This window comes from Salmo salar, chromosome 01, assembly GCF_965601325.2.
Source record: "Salmo salar chromosome 01, fSalSal1, whole genome shotgun sequence".
NCBI lineage: Eukaryota > Metazoa > Chordata > Actinopteri > Salmoniformes > Salmonidae > Salmo > Salmo salar.
The window spans coordinates 170,177,144-170,195,850 of record NC_138291.1 but is presented as its reverse complement, the minus strand read 5'-3'; the positions used below and the strand labels follow the sequence as shown (position 1 = coordinate 170,195,850).

At 41.7% G+C, this 18,707-nt stretch overlaps 1 protein-coding gene across 1 annotated transcript; it reads right to left on the bottom strand.

Annotated features, from left to right (window-relative positions):
* On the bottom strand, positions 1 to 13,599 carry LOC106570422 (serine/threonine-protein phosphatase 6 catalytic subunit). The gene is made up of 7 exons (XM_014142737.3): positions 13,442 to 13,599; positions 12,532 to 12,627; positions 12,242 to 12,307; positions 11,988 to 12,129; positions 1,651 to 1,730; positions 1,332 to 1,541; positions 1 to 871 (listed from the first exon to the last, which is right to left on the bottom strand). The coding sequence occupies exons 1-7, from the start codon at positions 13,514 to 13,516 to the stop codon at positions 623 to 625; spliced, it is 918 nt and encodes a 305-aa protein (XP_013998212.1). The 5' UTR covers positions 13,517 to 13,599; the 3' UTR covers positions 1 to 622.
* Between the last annotated feature and the right edge of the window lie 5,108 nt (positions 13,600 to 18,707).

The following is an 18,707-nucleotide window of genomic DNA, read 5'->3' as shown; positions in this document are numbered from 1 at the left end:
AATTGAAATGAAGGGCCAACAGTACTATTGAGTCAATTCATCCAATGCAACAATGTTAATCTACAAAAACAAATATGCATTTGGCAACATCAAATACTATCAAGGGAATGAGGCAGGACTGAGATGGGATATTTCAAGAAAGAAAATGTTCAATAAAGCAGATAGAGAAATGCGAGTCCCGTTGGGAGAAGCTGGGGGGGTAGTTGACAGTGGGGACAATAGCCCAGTCCCAGCCCAAAACCACTAACCCTTTGCAGATGACAACAAACCAGATAGATCCCCTAAACATATTACAAGATTCAGTCCAGAAGCATCTATCACTTAGGTTTTTGCAGATCTAAAGGGATGAGACAGATGTAAAGTAAACAAACTAGTGACAGCTCAACCTTTCAATGAGGCTTAGGGGAGCTTACATCATGTTGCTTATACACATCTCATTCCTTCAGATCTGTAAACACTGAAGGGGTAAGAGCTATGGGTAGTTCTGGACCAGATCAAGGTGAAGCCATTGTATTGTAATTTCTTAGTTACACCTATCCACTTCCTTAAGACTGCAAACGGGAAATGGGTGAGGGAAAGAGGCAACGGGCTATTTTTGGAGTGAACAAAATGGCTCTTGTGATTAGAGGAAGTAAGGTGTTGTTGTTCTGGGAGGGATGACCCTCTCCGAGTCGGGCACGGCGCGGAACAGCTTGGGCTCCCGCGTGTTCACGTCTTTGAAGACCATGATAGAGGCAATGTTTCCACAGCGGTAACAGTAGTTGGGTGCGGACCACACCGTCACCAGCTTCTCGTCAAACATGAACTTGTAGCCCTCATGGACCAGCTGGTGTGCACGGCAAATCAGCTTCAGATTATTGATGTGAACAAACTGAAATGGGTCAAACAGAACCACAGATGAGCTCAGTATTCAACATAGGTCTCTCTTTCAAATTGAAAAAGAAAAAAACCCCACAGAAATGCACAAAACAAATTGGGCAGCAGGGATCTTGATCCAGGAGGGGATTGTTTGTCTCTGCTGTAACCAAGAAGCTTGATCTTACAAGCTAGCCACTTAGCTAGCAAGTTAGAGAACCAAATGCATAACTGGAGCCCTGAACTGGAGATAATTTATTTGGCACATCTTAGATAGTTAACTTATATTTATAAGCAGTGGCGTAGCATGCAAACCCCAAGCATTTTTACTGTAATGAAAATCATACCTTTGGTATTTCAAAATATCCTGGTATACTGTATAAACCACCCAAGCCTACCATCTAGGTCTATTCATATCATCATTATAAGCTGTTGTAGTTAGCCCTCTACTCAGGACAACAATTTGATGCGTTTACCTCATTAGTGACCTTGGCGCCAAACAGCCAGCCTGCACCTCGCGGACTGATGGCCCAGGTGTCCACATCCTCTGGGTCGGACCACACCAGGTCACAGAAGGCCCCCTTGTGGGGAATCTCTTGGTTGCGCTCGATTGTGCGGATCTGGTCCAGTGTCTTGATGTCAGGTGAAAGACCACCATGCACACAAAGGACCTGCTCGTCTATCAACTGTGGTAAGAAACTCTGTAAGTGATTGATTCATATGTGTGGGAAAATGTAAGATAGATAAAGCACATGCATTCAAAGAAGTGTGAAAGGTCATGGTGATTGGACTTACAGCCGCTACTGTTAGCATGTCAAACACTTTAGTGCAGTATCGCCACGCATTTGCATTCCCATATTTAGTTTGGCACTCATCTGCAAAAAATAACAAGTTAAAATACTAGAACACTTTACAAATCTGGCAGCATTTTTTTTTTTTTTACACTGAACAAAACTTTAAAACGCAACATGCAACAATTTAAAAACTTTAACTGAGTTACAGTTCCCATTTATAGGTTCCCTAGTGGCACAGAGGTCTAATGCACTGCATATCAGCGCTAAACGAGTCACTGCAGACCCTGGTTCGATTCCAGGCTGTGTCACAACCGGCCGTGATTGGGAGTCCCATAAGGCAGCACACAATTTATCCCGCATTGTTAGCGTTTGGCTGGGGTAGGCCGTCATTGTAAATAAGAATTTGTTCTTAACTGACTTGCCTAGTTAAATAAAGGTTAAATAAAATATATATAAGGAAATCAGAAAATTGAAATAAATTAATTAGGCCCGAATCTATGGAATTCACATGACTGGGAATACCGATATGCATCTATTGGTCAGATACCTTTAAAAAAGAAATTGGGGCGGGGATCAGAAAACCAGTCAGTATCTGGTATGACCACCATTGGCCTCATGCAGTGAAAAAAAATCTCCTTCGCATCGAGTTGATCAGGCTGTTGATTGTGGCCTGTGGAATGTTGTCCCACTCTTTTTCAATGGCTATGTGAAGTTGCTGGATATTGGCGGAAACTGAGACACGCTGTGGTACACGTTGATCCAGATCATCCAAAACATACTCAATGGGTGACATGTCAGGTGAGTACGCAGGCCATGGAAGAACTCCAAGAATTGCAGGGTTCGTACAGACAGTGGAAAATCAAATTCAAGGACTTTTTCAAGCACTAATATTTTCAAGGACCATCAATTTGTAATACTTAAATGTTATAGTATTGTTTCTAGTCACCACCAGATGGCAGTATATCGCCACAACCGCATGGGGGGGAAAAAACTACCGTAGTATTCATCACTGTCTTAAGTTCTACTCAATAATACGTTGTTTCACTACTTATTTACTCAATACATGAGTGGTAAGTCAGTACTGATTATTTTGTAATCTGAGTAGTGATGAATCTACATTTGCCCGGCATTTTAGCCATCGATGTGAGCTTTGGCGGCACCCAATCAAATCAAATTTTAATAGTCACATGCCCCAAATACAACAGGTGTAGACCTTACAGAGAAATGCTTACTTACAAGCTCTTAACCAATAATGCAGTTTAAAAAAATACAGATAAGAAAAACAAATAAAAGTAACAAGTACTTAAAAAGCAGCAGTAAAATAACAATAGCGAGACTATATACAGGGGGGTACCGGTACAGAGTCAATGTGCGGGGGCATCGGTTAGTTCAGGTAATATGTACATGTAGGTAGAGTTATTAAAGTGACTATGCCTAGATGATAACAAGAGATTAGCAGCGGTGTAAAAGAGGGGGAGAGGTGAGGCAATGCAAATAGTCTATATACAGGTAACGAGCTGAGATTAGGAGCACACTCTTAATAAAGGGAGTGTTCCTAATCTCAGTTTGTTACCTGTATAAAAGACACCTGTCCACAGAAGCAATGAATCAGATTCCAAACTCTCCACCATGGCCAAGACCAAAGAGCCCTCCAAGGATGTCAGGGACAAGATTGTAGACCAACACAAGGCTGGAATGGGCTACAAGACCATCGCCAAGCAGCTTGGTGAGAAGGTGACAACAGTTGGTGCGATTATTCGCAAATGGAAGAAACACAAAAGTACTGTCAATCTCCCTCGGCCTGGGGCTCCATGCAAGATCTCACCTCATGGAGTTGTAATGATCATGAGAACGGTGAGGAATCAGCCCAGTACTACACGGGAGGATCTTGTCAATGATCTCAAGGCAGCTGGGACCATAGTCACCAAGAAAACAGTTGGTAACACACTACGCCGTGAAGAACTGAAATCCTGCAGCGCCCGCAAGGTCCCCCTGCTCAAGAAAGCACATATACATGCCCGTCTGAAGTTTGCCAATGAACATCTGAATGATTCAGAGGACAACTGGGCGAAAGTGTTGTGGTCAGATGAGACCAAAATGGAGCTCTTTGACATCAACTCAACTTGCCGTGTTTGGAGGAGGAGGAATGCTGCCTATGACCCCAAGAACACCATCCCCACCGTCAAACATGGAGGTGGAAACATTATGCTTTGGGGGTATTTTTCTGCTAAGGGGACAGGACTTCACCGCATCAAAAGGGACGATGGACGGGGCTATGTACTGTCAAATCTTGGGTGAGAACCTCCTTCCCTCAGCCAGGGCATTGAAAATGGATCATGGATGGGTATTCCAGCATGACAATGACCCAAAACACACGGCCAAGGCAACAAAGGAGTGGCTCAAGAAGAAGCACATTAAGGTCCTGGAGTGGCCTAGCCAGTCTCCAGACCTCAATCCCATAGAAAATCTGTGGGGGGTAGCTGAAGGTTCGAGTTGCCAAACGTCAGCCTCGAAACCTTAATGACTTGGAGAAGATCTGCAAAGAGGAGTGGGACAAAATCGCTCCTGAGATGTGTGCAAACCTGGTGGCCAACTACAAGAAACGTCTGACCTCTGTGATTGCCAACAAGGGTTTTGCCACCAAGTACTAAGTCATGTTTTGCAGAGGGGTCAAATACTTATTTCCCTCATTAAAATGCAAATCAATTTATAACATTGACATGCGTTTTTCTGGATTTTTTGTTGTTATTCTGTCTCTCACTGTTCAAATAAACCTACCATTAAAATTATAGACTGATCATTTCTTTGTCAGTGGGCAAACGTACAAAATCAGCAGGGGATCAAATACTTTTTCCCTCTCACTGTAGGTGTTCCTTTTGTCCAGGTGGGAAATGGCAGTGTGGAGTGCAATAGAGATTGCATCCTCTGTGGATCTGTTAGGGCGGTATGCAAATTGGAGTGGGTCTAGGGTTTCTGGGATAATGGTGTTGATGTGAGCCATGATCAGCCTTTCAAAGCACTTCATGGCTACAGACGTGAGTGCTACAGGTCGGTAGTCATTTAAGCAGGTTACCTCGGACAGGGAGAGGTTAAAAATGGCAGTGAAGACACTTGCCAGTTGGTCAGCGCATGCTTGCAGTACACGTCCTGGTAATCCATCTGGACCTGTAGCCTTGAAAATGTCTAATGTCTAAAGGTCTTACTCACATCGGCTGCGGAGAGCGTGATCACACAGTCTTCCGGAACAGCTGGAGCTCTCATGCATGTTTCAGTATTATTTGCCTCGAAGCGAGCATAGCTCGTCTGGTAGGCTCGTGTCACTGGGCAGCTCTCGGCTGTCCTTCCCTTTGTAGTCTATTATGGTTTGCAAGCCCTGCCACATCCGACGAGCGTCAGACCTGGTGTAGTACGATTTGATCTTAGTCCTGTATTGATGCTTTGCCTGTTTGATGGTTCGTCAGAGGGCATAGCGGCATTTCTTATAAGCTTCTGGGTTAGAGTCCCGCTCCTTGAAAGCTCAGTGTGGATGTTGCCTGTAATCCATGGCTTCTGGTTGGGGTATGTACGTACGGTCACTGTGGGGATGACGTCGTCGATGCACTTATTGATGAAGCCAATGATTGATGTGGTGTACTCCTCAATGCCATCAGAGGAATCCCAGAACATATTCCAGTCTGTGCTAGCATAACAGTCCTGTAGTTTAGCATCTGCTTCATCTGACCACTTTTTTTATTGATCTAGACTGGTGCTTCCCGCTTTAATTTTTACTTGTGAGCAGGAATCAGGAGGATAGAATTATGGTCAGATTTGCCAAATGGAGGGCATGGGAGAGCTTTGAATGCGTCTCTGTGTGTGGAGTAAAGGTGGTCCAGAGTTTTTTTCCCCCGCTGGTTGCACATTTAACATGCTGATCGAAAATTTGGTAAAATGGATTTAAGTTTCCCTGCATTAAAGTCCCCGTGTACTAGGAGTGCCACCTCTGGGTGAGCGTTTTCTTGTTTGCTTATGGCGGAATACAGCTCATTCAATGCTGTCTTAGTGCCAGCCTGTGGTGGTATGTAAACAGCTATAAAAATAGATGAAAACGCTCTAGGTAGATCATGTGGTCTACAGCTTATCATGAGATACTTTACCTCAGGCGTGCAATAGCTCGAGACTTAAATATCGTGCATCAGCTGTTATTTACAAAAATACAGTCTTCCGCCCCTTGTCTTACCAGACGCCACTGTTCTATCCTGCCGTTACAGCGTATAACCAGCCAGCTGTATGTTGATATTGTCGTCGTTCAGCCACGACTCTGTGAAGCTTAAGATATTGCTGTTTGGAATGTCCCGTTGGTAGCTTAATCTTGCGCTTATGTCATCCGTTTTATTCTCCAAAGATTGCACGTTTGCTAGCAGAATGGAAGGAAGTGGGGGTTTATTCGATCCCCTACGAATTCTCAGAAGGCAGCCCGCCCTTTGGCCCCTTTTTCGCCACGCAAATCATGGGGATCTGGGCCTGTCCCCGAGAAAGGAGTATATCATTTGCATCTGGCTCGTCAGACTCGTTCAAGGGAAAAAAAGGATTCTGCCAGTCCATGATGAGTAAAGTCAGTCCTGATGTCTAGAAGTTCTTTTCGGTCATAAGAGATGGTACCGGCAACATTATGTACAAAATAAGTTAACAAAAAAAATAAAAGTCAGTTCAGCCCGCTTGGAATTGAATTAGCAAAACCAATACATTTTAAATATTTTTCATAAATGTATTTGATCATTATCTGTTCTCCTCATTTTAATTGAAGTACCAACTTGAGAAAATGTCTGAGTACTTGAATTTCAGAATGCCAAATTCGCATACTTTATACACCTCAAGCTCCTTGTGCGGACCCTGGAATTGTGTACAGATCCTTGTGACATGGGACCGTGCATTATCATGATAAACGTGATGGCGGCGGATGAATGGCACGACAATGGCCTCAGGATCTCGTCACGGTATGTCTGTGCATTCAAATTGCCATCAATAAAATGCAATTGTGTTCGTTGTCCGTTGCTTATGCCTGCCGCTGCCATAACCACGCCGCCACCATGGGGCACTCTGTTAACAATGTTGACATCAGCAAACAGCTCGTCCACACGACACCGTCTGCCCGGTACAATTGAAACCGGGATTCATCCATGATGAGCACACTTCTCCAGCGTGCCAGTGGCCATTGAAGGTGAGTATTTGCCCACTGAAGTCGATTACAACACCGAACCGCAGTCAGGTCAAGACCCTGGTCTCAGAAGAGCATGCGGATGAGCTTCCCTGAGACGGTTTCTGACAGTAATGCAGAAATTCTTCCATTGTGCAAACCCACAGTTTTATCAGCTGTCCGGGTGGATGATCTCAGACGACACCGCAGGTGAAGAAGCCGGATGTGGAGGTCCTGGGCTGGCGTGGTTACACATACTCTGCGGTTGTGAGACCGGTTGGAAGTATTGCCAAATTCTCTAAAATGACGTTGGAGGCGGTTTATATTAAAGAAAGTAACATTAAAATTCTCTGGCAAAAGCTATGGTGGACATTCCTGCAGTCAGCATACCAATTGCACACTCCCTTAAAACTTGAGACATCTGTGGCATTGTGTTGTGAGACAAAACTGCACATTTTAAAGTGGACTTTCATTGTCCCCAACCCAAGCTGCACCTTTGTAATGAACATGCTGTTTAATCAGCTTCTTGAGATTAGAGGTCGACCGATTAATTGGAATGGCCGATTAATTAGGGCCGATTTCAAGTTTTCATAACAATCGGATATCGGTATTTTTGGACGCCGATTATATATATATATTTTTTTACACCTTTATTTAACTAGGCAAGTCAGTTAAGAACACATTCTTATTTTCAATGACGGCCTAGGAACGGTGGGTTAACTGCCTTGTTCAGGGGCAGAACGACAGATTTTTACCTTGTCAGCTCGGGGATTCAATCTTGCAACCTTACGGTTAACTAGTCCAACGCTCTAACCATCTGCTTTACATTGCACTCCATGAGGAGCCTGCCTGTTACGTGAATGCAGTAAGAAGCCAAGGTAAGTTGCTAGCTAGCATTAAACTTATCTTATAAAAAACAATCAATCAATCAATCATAATCACTACTTAACTACACACGGTTGATGATATTACTAGTTTATCTAGCCTGTCCTGCGTTGCTCCAACGTGTACCTAACCATAAACATTAATGCCTTTCTTAACCTGTTTGGGATCGGTTACAGTATTTTCATGGCCGGGTAAAAAAAACGTACCTGATTTAATCTGGTTACTACTCCTGCCCAGAAACTAGAATATGCATATAATTAGTAGATTCGGATAGAAAACACTCTAAAGTTTCTAAAACTGTTTGAATGGTGTCTGTGAGTTTTTCAGAACTCATATGGCAGGCCAAAACCTGAGAAGATTCCATACAGGAAGTGCCCTGTCTGACAATTTATTGTCCTTCTGTAGCATCTATATCGAAAATACAGCATCTGTGCTGTAACGTGACATTTTCTAAGGCTTCCATTGGCTCTCAGAAGGCACCAGAAAGTGTAATGGGGTGTCTGCAGTCTCTGGGCGAAGAACAGCAGGAGTATTTGTTAGTGGTCAGGCTGGGAACAGTGACACTGGAGATGCGCGTCCACGAGACCACTCCATTTTGTTTGTTCAGTCTTTGAATGAATACAACGTCGCCCGGTTGGAATACTATCGCTATTTTACGAGAAAAATTGCATAAAAATGGATTTTAAACAGTGTTTGACATGCTTCGAAATACGGTAATGGAATATTTTGAATTTTTTTGTCACGAAATGCGCTCGCGCGTCACCCTTCGTATAGTGACCTGAACGCACAAACAAAACGGAGCTATTTGATTATAACTATGGATTATTTGGAACCAAAACAACATTTGTTGTTGAAGTAGAAGTCCTGGGAGTGCATTCTGACAAAGAACAGCAAAGGTAATCCAATTTTTCTTATAGTAATTCTGAGTTTAGTGAGGGGTTGTCCTAGGAGTGTCATCTGATGAAGATCATCAAAGGTTAGTGCTGCATTTAGCTGTGGTTTTGGTTTTTGTGACATATATGCTTGCTTTGAAAATGGCTGTGTGATTATTTTTGGCAGGGTACTCTCCTGACATAATCTGTTTTGCTTTCGCTGTAAAGCCTTTTTGAAATCGGACAATGTGGTTAGATTAACGAGAGTCTTGTCTTTAAAATGCTGTAAAATAGTTGATTGTTTGAGAAATTGAAGTTATAGCATTTTTGAGGTATTTGTATTTCTCGCCACGTTCTACCATTGGATATTGGTCTGTTCCTAAAAGGTTCAAATCAATACACAAGTATATATGTTTAAACCTGCATATTTAGTTAATATTGCCTGCTAACATACATTTCTTTTAACTAGGGAAAATGTGTCACTTCTCTTGCAACAGAGTCAGGGTATATGCAGCAGTTTGGGCCGCCTGGCTCGTTGCGAACTAATTTGCCAGAATTTTACGTAATTATGATATAACAGTGAAGGTTGTGCAATGTAACAGGAATATTTAGACTTAGGGATGCCACCCGTTAGATTAAATACGGAACGGTTCCGTATTTCACTGAAATAATAAACATTTCGTTTTCGAAATGATAGTTTCCGGATTCGACCATATTAACCTCTCTAGGATAGGTGGCACCAAATCGTCCCACCTACGTAACAGCCAGTGTAATCCCGTGGCGCGTTATTCAAAAACCTCAAAAATGCAAAAACTTCAATTTTTCAAACATATGACTATTTTACACCATTTTAAAGACAAGACTCTCGTTAATCTAACCACACTGGCCGATTTCAAAAAGGCTTTACAACGAAAGCAAAACATTAGATTATGTCAGCAGAGTACCCAGCCAGAAATAATCAGACACCCATTTTTCAAGCTAGCATATGTCACATAAACCCAAACCACAGCTAAATGCAGCACTAACCTTTGATGATCTTCATCAGATGACAACCCTAGGACATTATGTTATACAATACATGGATGTTTTGTTCAATCAAGTTCATATTTATATAAAAAAACAGCTTTTTACATTAGCATGTGACTAGCATGTGACTAGCATTCCCACCGAACACTGCCGGTGAATTTACTAAATTACTCACGATAAACGTTCACAAAAAGCATAACAATTATTTTAAGAATTATAGATACAGAACTCCTCTATGCACTCGATATGTCCGACTTTGAAATAGCTTTTCGGTGAAAGCACATTTTGCAATATTCTCAGTAGATAGCCCGGCATCACAGGGCTAGCTATTTAGACACCCAGCAAGTTTAGCACTCAGAAAAGTCACATTTACTATAAGAAAAATGTTATTACCTTTGCTGTCTTCGTCAGAATGCACTCCCAGGACTTCTACTTCAATAACAAATGTTGGTTTGGTTCAAAATAATCCATAGTTATATGCAAACAGCGGCGTTTTGTTTGTGCGTTCAAGACACTATCCGAAAGGGTAAATAAGGGTGACGAGCATGGCGCAATTCGTGACAAAAAAAATCTAAATATTCCATTACCGTACTTCGAAGCATGTCAACCGCTGTTTAAAATCAATTTTTATGCCATTTTTCTCATAAAAAAGCGATAATATTCCGACCGGGAATCTGCGTTTAGGTAAACAGACAAAAGAAAATAAAGCATTTGGTCGACTCGGGCACGCGCCTAAGCCCATAGTACTCAGATCGGCCACTTGCCAAAAGCGATAATGTGTTTCAGCCAGAGCCTGCCTCGATATCGTTCAGCTTTTTCCCGGGCTCTGAGAGCCTATGGGAGCCGTAGGAAGTGTCACGTTAGAGCAAAGATCCTCAGTCTTCAATAAAAAGAGCCAAGATGAAACACCACTTGTCAGACAGGCCACTTCCTGCATGGAATCTTCTCAGGAGGACTGCCATTTGAGTTCTGTTATACTCACAGACACCATTCAAACAGTTTTAGAAACTTTAGGGTGTTTTCTATCCAAAGTCAATAATTATATGCATATTCTAGTTACTGGGCAGGAGTAGTAACCAGATTAAATCGGGTACGTTTTTTATCCGGCCGTGTCAATACTGCCCCCTAGCCCTAACAGGTTAATGACCTAAGGCTCGTATTTCTGTGTGTTTATTATATTAAGTCTATGATTTGATAGAGCAGTCTGACTGAGCGGTGGTAGGCAGCAGCAGGCTCATAAGCATTCATTCAAACAGCACTTTCGTGTGTTTTGCCAGCAGCTCTTCGCTGTGCTTCAAGCATTGCGCTGTTTATGACTTCAAGCCTACCAACTCCCAAGATTAGGCTGGTGTAACCGATGTGAAATGACGAGCTAGTTAGTGGGGTGCACTCTAATAGCGTTTCAAACGTCACTCGCTCTGAGACTTGGAGTAGTTGTTCCCCTTGCTCTGCATGGGTAACGCTGCTTCGAGGGTGGCTGTTGTCGATGTGTTCCTGGTTCGAGCCCAGGTAGGAGCGAGGAGAGGGACGGAAGCTATACTGTTACACTGGCAATACTAAAGTGCCTATAAGAACATCCAATAGTCAAAGGTATATGAAATACAAATCGTCTTGAGAGAAATAGTCCTATAATTCCTATAATAACTGCAACCTAAAACTTCTTACCTGGGAATATTGAAGACTCATGTTAAAAGGAACCACCAGCTTTCATATGTTCTCATGTTCTGAGCAAGGAACTTAAACGTTAGCTTTCTTACATGGCACATATTTCACTTTCTTCTCCAACACTTTGTTTTTGCATTATTTAAACCAAATTGAACATGTTTCATTATTTATTTGAGGCTAAATAGATTTGATTGATGTATTATATTAAGTTAAAATAAGTGTTCATTCAGTATTGTTCTAATTGTCATTATTACACAAAAATTTTTTTAATAAAAATTTAAAAAAGCGTCCGATTAATCGGCATTGGTTTTTTTTTTGGTCCTCCAATAATCGGCGTTGGGAAAATCATAATCGGTTGACCTGTACTTGAGATGCAACACCTGTCTGGTGGATGGATTATCTTGGAAAAGGAGAAATGCTCACTTTGATAGAAATAAGCTTTTTGTACATATGAAACATTTCTTGGATCTTTTATTTTAGCTCATGAAACCAACACTTGACATGTTGCGTGTATATTTTTGTTCAGTATACTTTAATCTCAAGGTTAAATGGTAATTACACCATAATAACCAGGAAATTCAGCTACTTGTTTGCTTCTAGGTACCAGGTTAGTTGCCAATTGTCCCAATAACTATGGCACGAGACCCTACAAGGATACATATGGTCTTATGTGTTGTTAGAGTTGATGTGCCCCCAGCAATTAGGCATGTTGCTCACCGTAAAAGCCGTACACCTGTGTTATCTGCCTGCTTTCGTGATTTCCTCGTAGAAGCGTGATGCGGTCCGGCCACTTGGCTTTTAAGGCTAGCAGGTACGTGAATGTCTCCAAGCTGTAGTATCCCCTGTCCACAAAGTCTCCCTGGGCAAAACAGACAGTCATTGACAAGGGTTCAGATCAATCACAAGTCAGATCCAGTTTATGTTCTAAATTCAATTTTTGTTACAGCAGAGCAATACAACTTCACACTTACCATAAAAATGTAGTTTGTGTCTGGAACTTGTCCACCAGTTCTGAAGAGTTCACATAGGTCATAAAACTGGAGACAGTGGGAAATGGGAATATTGGGAATGGGAATATAAAATGGGAATATTCAGAATGTGCATAGTAGATAGATTTGTTTGATAATTTAAAACAATACAACCACACATTGGGATAACGCATTTAAAATCATTGAAGATGATTTTTAATGTAAAAACAAAACAAAAAAGTAAGAGAACCAATTCATTTGGGAATGGTATCAAAATGAACATTGGATAATACCTGGCCATGAATGTCTCCACAAACAGTGACTGGAGTGGATACTGGTTGAACATTTGATTCCTCGAGTAGCAAATCACATACATAGTCACATAATCTCTGAGAGGGATGAGACATGACAAAATTATTAGGCTGCATAATAAGGCTTGCACACTGGACCTACTGCTATTTCTAAACGACCATCTTTGAATTGGCCAATTTTCGAATATTTGGCCATATCAGCAGAAACCCTCTCTAAATGGGAGCCATCTTCACAGGTATCCGAGTTTCTCAACTCCACGATCACATCAATGGACCAGATGTACATATCGTGGAGTTGATCAACCCAGCTTCTTCACAAGTTATTTGTTAAACCTAGGTTTGCAATGGTAGTTAGCTACAAGTTCCTGGGCCCTGATTGATACGTCTAACATTAGCTAACCAATATTGAAATAACGTTGTGGTTTCAGGTCACAACGTTGTTTTCGAATGACACCAATATTTGCTCTGTACTATACTAAAACTGGCTAGCTGACTATAAATGTATGTGCTGAAAGCTAGTATCCTTCCTATATAGTAATCTGCTACAGAACTAACGCGTTAGCCTGTTAGTTCACAAACCATGGCTAGCCCACGAACGTTAGCTACCGTTAACGGTAGTCATCTGCATATCTAGCTCACAGGTCTAACTAGTTAGCAAGATATCTAATAGCAAGAATATACATATATTCTATCGTGACTATCCCAAGGTTTGACGTGTTCGGCTAACAGGCAACCTACTGTACTGGCTAACGTTAGCTGCCTTCATTTAGCTGAAATCATGCTACCTTAGCCAGCCATATTGATGTCGCAATATGATTGATATAGCCAGAGCCAATGTACTAACATTGGGGTATTGATTAAGTACACGAATAAAAATAATATTCATGCTCACCTTTAAGTCGTTTTCTGGTAAATATTTGCACTGTCTTGCAATCTCAACATACTTATCCAAGTCTAACGGCGCCATTTTAAAAACAAGAACTTCAGACAAATAGGAAGTATATGCGCATCTCGAGCAATGGGCCAGGGTTCCGGTCTAAAGCACGGGTTTCGACTGCTCCTAAAGTTTTGCTTCGGTACTGCAGCTTAATTGACGCCCGGCCCAGAAATCCAATTTCCAAAGACTGTCACATAGAGATGTCAGATTAGAAAAATCGTAATAAGACACTTTAGTCATCACCTGTGTGCAAAAATCATCCATTGAATTATTCAAATAATTGTCGCTGAGGCCGACTTGTTTCCATCACTCACAACCGAAGATATTAACATTTAATTTGTATCCAATGTCTGCAATGTTTTTGGATGACTTGACAACATAGACGCTGCTCCCTGTGCGCAGTGTGCACCGAGTGCTAGTGCGCATGTGATGTTTGTCTGTATAAACATAGAGGAAGAGAGAGCGGTCTCCCTCCACCAAGTAAGGAGTCAACGAGAATGTTGAATTTGGTCAACACATTTTTTTTATATCTTATATGCTACTTGAAGTTTATTTGATCGAATATACGTTTTGTAATGCTTAACTTGTTACGAGTGTACTGATATAATAGGACATTTTGAGAAAAAGCACTTTATATCGGAGATGGCTATGCATATTTATGAAATGAGGCTAGTAGCATATCATCTCTCCATTGAATACAGGCGTTTGACGTCAACAACTCTCATCGCATATTCAAAATAAGATTACAATAATGAGATGTATCCACCAATCCAAAGAAAAGAAAGGCAGGGGCTAGACAGCCGGCCTGGGGGGCTAGGCTCAGTCTGCCATATTTGGTGTAATTCTCCTATCTTATCTGGTGTCCTGTGTGATTTTAAAGTAAGTATGCTCCCTCTCTACCCCGTTGCACCCTCTATAACAGTGATCACCAACCCACTATTCAATCTCCAAGGATTTCCTAGTCGATCACCAAACATTTCTGTAAAAAACCCAACAATAATGCCTTGCGTTACTATATTTCGCGCTATTGGCAGTAGGTGCACTTGATTCAGCAGCCCTAGTGCTGGGAAGGCAAAGTGTTCCCAATTTTAACAATTTTATGTGTCTGAAGGTAGAACTCTGCCTACCCGGCAGGCCCAGAGAGCAAATCAAGTGCACTAATAGGTCTACGGCTTCAACCAGCACTGCAGCTGCAAAGAGCTCCGATAAACTTACGTTGATATTATTAGCGGCTTGTGTCTTTTTTAATATCGATGAATTGGTGCATGAAGCAGAAATAATGCAGTGCTACTCAGTGGTGTGTATTCGTGGATGCCAAGGGAAGCCAGGCTTTCCCCAAAAATGTACTACGAAAATACATTTTCTTTCGTTTCTCTGTGTTTTCATGATTTTCCTTCCAATTCGCAAGAGGCTGAATGTATCTCACAAGAGAAAGCATCTGAGCGAAGTCGGTTTGGATTTGCGTTCACTCCTATCGCATCAAGATAAATATATAATTGACAGAAACAACTTGAATTGTTGCATCTCATTGTGTTGTTGTCTTCCGGTGTCTAGCTAGCTAGCTAGCTAAAATTGTCCCTTTCCTAAATTAGCCATGGATTGAGATAGGGATTTAGACTTGTGGTTTTACTTAATTCTCTGTACTGGCCAATGAGTATAATGGTGATTCTAATCCAACCATAAATTCATACATTGGAAGTTCAATATGTACCTAGATGTAGAAGGCTATGTATTCATGGATACCAAGGGAAGCCAGGCTTTCCCAAAAAATGTACCAAGAAAAAAAGAAAAAACATATATTATTATTTATCTTTCATCTCTCTGTTTTTATAATTTTCCTTCAATTCGCAAGAGGCCGAATGTATTTTACCAGAGAAAGCATCAGAGCGAGTGAAACAGCGCCCCTCTGTCTCTGTACGTGTAGCCTATCTATCTGATGCACTCTGGTCATAAAGAGTATGACATTGTTGCCACCCATAGCAGAGGGAGGGAGAGTGGAAGCCTCACCACTGTTCCCTCCCCTCACCCATGCTCCCTCCCCTCAGACTGACCATCAGATGCAGGTCATACTGCCCTTTCCCACTTGGACAAAAGGAACACCTATGTGAGAATGCTGTTCATTGACTACAGCTCAGCGTTCAATACCATAATGCCCACAAAGCTCATCACTAAGCTAAGGACCCTGGGACTAAACAACCCTGGGACTCCCTCTGCAACTGGATCCTGGACTTCCTGACGGGCTGCCCCCAGGTTGTAAGGGTAGGCAACAACACATCTGCCACGCTGATCCTCAACACTGGGGCCCCTCAGGGGTGCGTGCTTAGTCCCCTCCTGTACTCCCTGTTCACCCACGACTGCGTGGCCAAGCACGACTCCAACACCATCATTAAGTGTGCTGACGACACAACAGTGGTAGGCCTGATCACCGACAATGATGAGACAGCCTATAGGGAGGAGGTCAGAGACCTGGCAGTGTGGTACCAGGGCAACAACCTCTCTCTCAATGTGTGCATGACAAAGGAGCTGATTGTGGACTACAGGAAAAGGAGGGCCGAACAAGCCCCCATTAACATCAACGGGACTGAAGTGGAGCGGGTCGAGAGTTTCAAGTTCCTTGGTGTCCACATCACCAACAAACTATCATGATCCAAACACACCAAGACAGTTGTGAAGAGGGCACGACAACACCTTTCCTCCTCAGGAGACTGAAAAGATTTGGCATGGGTCTCCAGATCCTCAAAAAGTTCTACAGATGCACCAACTGTTCTCGGCATCTGACTGAGGGGCAATTCAGAGGGTAGTGCGTAAGGCCAAGCTTCCTGACATCCAGGACATATATACTAGACGGTGTCAGAGGAAGACCCCAAAAATTGTCAAAGACTCCAGTCACCCAAGTCATAGACTGGCTATGACTTGGGTGACTGGAGTCACAGCCCTTTGTTTTTACACTGCTGCTACTCACTGTTTATTAGCTATGCATAGTCACTTTACAAATGACCTCGACTAACCTGTACCCCCTGTATATAGCCTCGTTATTTTTATGTACATTTATTGTTACTTTTTGATTGATTAGATTTGTTTAAAATGTATTTAATGGCTCAAGATATTTCAGCTTTACATTTCTTATTAATTTGTAAAAATTTCAAAAACCATAATTCCACTTTGACATTATGGGGTATTGTGTGTATGCCAGTGACCACATTTAAAATATATATAGATTCAGGATGTAACACAACAAAATGTGGAAAAAGTCAGGGGGTGAGAATACTTTCTGAAGGCACTGTAAATGTACGTCTTTGTACTTCAGGACATCAGCAAGCAATCATTACTAGAGGTCGACCGATTATGATTTTTCAACGCCTATACCGAAACCGATTATTGGAGGACCAAAAAAGCCGATGCCGATTAATTGGCCGATTTATTTTTTTAATTATTATTATTTTTATTTTTTATTTTTTTTATAATGACAATTATAACAATACTGAATGGACACTTATTTTAACTTAATATAATACATCAATAAAATCAATTTACCCTCAAATAAATAATGAAACATGTTCAATTTGGTTTAAATAATGCAAAAACAAAGTGTTGGAGAAGAAAGTAAAAGTGCAATATGTGTCATGTAAAAAGCTAACGTTTAAGTTCCTTGCTCAGGACATGAGAACATATGAAAGCTGGTGGTGCCTTTTAACATGAGTCTTCAATATTCCCAGGTAAGAAGTTTTAGGTTGTAGTTATTATAGGAATTATAGGACTATTTCTCTCTATACCATTTGTATTTCATATACCTTTGACTATTGGATGTTCTTATAGGCACTTTAGTATTGCCAGTGTAACAGTATAGCTTCCGTCCCTCTCCTCGCCCCTACCTGGGCTCGAACCAGGAACACATCGACAACAGCCACCCTCGAAGCGTTGTTACCCATCGCTCCACAAAAGCTGCGGCCCTTGCAGAGCAAGGGGAACAACTACTCCAAGTCTCAGAGCGAGTGACGTCACCGATTGAAACACTATTAGCGCGCACCCCGCTAACTAGCTAGCCATTTCACATCGGTTACACCAGCCTAATCTCGGGAGTTGATAGGCTTGAAGTCATAAACAGCTCAATGCTTGAAGAATTGCGAAGAGCTGCTGGCAAACGCACGAAAGTGCTGTTTGAATGAATGCTTATGAGCCTGCTGCTGCCTGCCATCGCTCAGACCGACTGCTCTATCAAATATCAAATCATAGACTTAATTATAACATAATAACACACAGAAATACGAGCCTTTGGTCATTAATATGGTCGAATTCGGAAAATATAATTTCGAAAACAAAACGTTTATTCTTTCAGTGAAATACGGAACCGTTCCGAATTTTATCTAACGGGTGGCATCCCTAAGTCTAAATATTGCTGTTACATTGTACAACATTCAATGTTATGTCATGATTATGTACAATTCAGGCAAATTAATTATGGTCTTTGTTAGGAATAAATGGACTTCACACAGTTCGCAACGAGCCAGGCGGCCCAAACTGCTGCATATACCCTGACTGCTTGCACGGAACGCAAGAGAAGTGACACAATTTCCCTCATTATAAGAAATTCATGTTAGCAGGCAATATTAACTAAATATGCAGGTTTAAAAATATATACTTGTGTATTGATTTTAAAGAAAGGCATTGATGTTTATGGTTAGGTGCAACGACAGTGCTAAATCATCACCGTTTGGCGAAGTAGGCTGTGATTCGATGAGAAATTAACAGGCACCAAATCGATTATATGCAACGCAGGACACTCTAGATAAACTAGTAATATCATCAACCATGTGTAGTTAACTAGTGATTATGTGAAGATTGATTGTTTTTTATAAGTTTAATGCTAGCTAGCAACTTACCTCGGCTTCTTGCTGCCCTCGCGTAACAGGTAGTCAGCCTGCCACGCAGGCTCCTCGTGGAGTGCAATGTAAGGCAGGTGTTTAGAGCGTTGGACTAACAAGGTAAAAATCTGTCGTTCTGCCCTTGAACAAGGCAGTTAACCCACCGTTCCTAGGCCGTCATTGAAAATAAGAATGTGTTCTTAACTGACTTGCCTAGTTAAATAAAGGTGTAAAAAAATAAAAAATATCGCCCAAATCTGTGTCCTAAAATACCGATTTCCGATTTGTTATGAAAACTTGAAATCGGCCCTAATTAATCGGCCATTCCGATTAATCGGTCGACCTCTAATCATTACCAC